The sequence below is a fragment of the Penaeus monodon genome, chromosome 31 (assembly GCF_015228065.2).
Source record: "Penaeus monodon isolate SGIC_2016 chromosome 31, NSTDA_Pmon_1, whole genome shotgun sequence".
NCBI classification, from domain to species: domain Eukaryota; kingdom Metazoa; phylum Arthropoda; class Malacostraca; order Decapoda; family Penaeidae; genus Penaeus; species Penaeus monodon.
In genome coordinates, this window is record NC_051416.1 from 20222741 (window position 1) to 20224931 (window position 2191).

A 2191-nucleotide genomic window follows, 5' to 3' on the forward strand; every position below is an offset into this window, starting at 1 on the left:
CATACGGAATCATTCTAAACTGCATCACTCCCAGAAAATACGCCAAAACTAGACCACGTCACCTAATTATTCCATTTTCGATCATTTCGTCAAACATACAGAGGAATCTTGGGCGCAGTATTGTTGACTTTGAAACCAACTTATCTAAAACTTTTTTTACGGATTCCGAAAATTCTTCCTCGTTATCCTCAGCAACGTCTCCTTCACACAGAACTATTACAGTCGCCAGCAACGCCAGCAAAAGGCCATATTCCAGGCGGTTCTTGTACTCCTGACGAAGCTTCTGCCGGGAAAAGGGCAGAGAAGACTTCCCCGCTTCTGTCACACCAAGAAAAGCCGAGTAGTAAATGTCTAGAAACGACTCTAGGTTCGACGTTCTTACATGGCCTTCTAGGCTGGTGTAGAAAAGGTAGGTGATGTCCGTGGCAGGGGATGCTTGGCGACACATTTGCAGGTCCAGTAACATAACTTCGACGGGAACCTCCTTTTCATTGTATCTGAAAAAAGACTATTAGAATGTTTCCTTATATGTGATTTAGTATACGCATGCTCTAAATATTCTCGAAACTTGAGTTCAAACAGATCTTTTAGTTTCAAGTACCTGAAGAGTACATTGTTGGTCCAGCAGTCACCGTGGCACAACACATCAAAGGGAGGAACTCCTTTAATGTTATTTTCTAGTATCTCTAATACTCTCCCTTTGTTTCTGCTGAGCCAGTTTTCCGCCACTTCGTACCCTCCCACTTTATTAAGCATGTCTTTAACCATGTCCATTTGATCGGAAAATCTTTCTTGAACGGTTTTTCTTGCGTCATCAGCATAGTTCAGCCAATCCACATTCAGGATTGGGTACTTCTCGGCAAGGTCTGGGGTCTTGAGCTTCAGGAGGTACGAGGCTGCATGAAGTCTGGCCAGTTCCTCGAGAACGAGCTTGGTGTGGGCGACGTCCATGCTTTTCTTGCGGTCGAACATCTTGAACCCTTTGGGCCGAAGGTCTTCAAGGAAAATAACTTCTCGGTTTTCCTCTAAGGACGTGTGGTAACACTGTGGAACCCTCAGAGGTTTCTGGCCAATTTCATTCAGCTGGGATTGGATATCTTGTACAAGATGATCATAAAACATTGCTTCCTTTACAAATACAAGATACGAAAGCTCTTCAAATGCCTTAAAACGTTTAGGATTGTATTTCACAACATAGGAAACACTGTGGTGTGTTTCATGCAGTGAATAAATCACATTAACTCCATCCACAAAAGTTGCATAATTGTCTCCTTTCTTGCTGCATTCCTGGACGGTGAAGGAGACGAGGCGAGCGTCGCTTCCCTTGTCGTTCCTGAGCGCCGCCTCGACACTCTCCTGCGTGATCTCGCTCGGACGATGTTCAGACGCTGCACCGCCGGTCTCCACTGGAATATATGTATCTATATGATGGAACTAGTAACAATACTGTTATAATGAACATGGTACTGAATCAAAGAAAACATAGAATGAGACCACTCATTCTCTTCATAATCTAAGAATTTGGTAGCTATCACTTAAAAATTGTCTTGTCCAGGTATCTTTCTACCTTTTTCAGTGAAACTTCAGCAGATATTGTAAAACTTCAACACGTACAGACCTGTGAAGTGATGTCTGGTCCTACTTATACAGCGGCAATACTAGTCTACCTGTCTACTGTATATCATCTATTCATATCTCTCTCCTCTCCCTTACAGATACACCCAGAAAAAAAAAGATGAACAGTTACAGATAAGCAAACGGAAACAGGATAAATGTGGTTTTGCTATAAGACGATCGCCAACGATATATCGACGCATAAAACCAGAATAACTTACTTTTGCTTTAACGCGAAGAAGGTACCCGTCTCTCACTCTCAAAACGCGACAGCAATGTGGCGAGATCGTTGCTTCCCCGGCCTATTATCAATCTAAATGCCAGACACGCCATGTAGAAGCAGGCAGACCAACCTTTTCTATCCTCAAACTAAGGGAAATATTTATGAGGTTGGCTGTTGCTGCTGGCATGGTTTTACTTCCAATCAAGATATTCTGGCAATGCGTTAATAATCATGAATATGGTGCCAAAGTGACGAAATGTGTTTAATAAGTCCTACCGAATGGCATCGCTCGATACTTGATTACATAGCAAGGACATCTACACCGTACGTATAGCCGCGGCTTCACTATAAGGA

General features: G+C 42.9%; 1 protein-coding gene across 2 annotated transcripts in view; it reads right to left on the reverse strand.

Annotated features, from left to right (window-relative positions):
- Positions 1-2191, reverse strand: part of LOC119593070 — a gene marked incomplete at its 3' end in the record, with an annotated part of 5477 nt that continues 3286 nt past the window's right edge. Inside the window, 3 exon segments of one of the 2 annotated variants that reach the window (XM_037941988.1) lie at positions 1-497; positions 602-1406; positions 1836-1883. In XM_037941988.1, coding sequence (XP_037797916.1) covers positions 59-497; positions 602-1406; position 1836 — 1245 coding nt within the window. In that variant the 5' untranslated portion in view covers positions 1837-1883. 2 annotated transcript variants of the gene reach the window in all.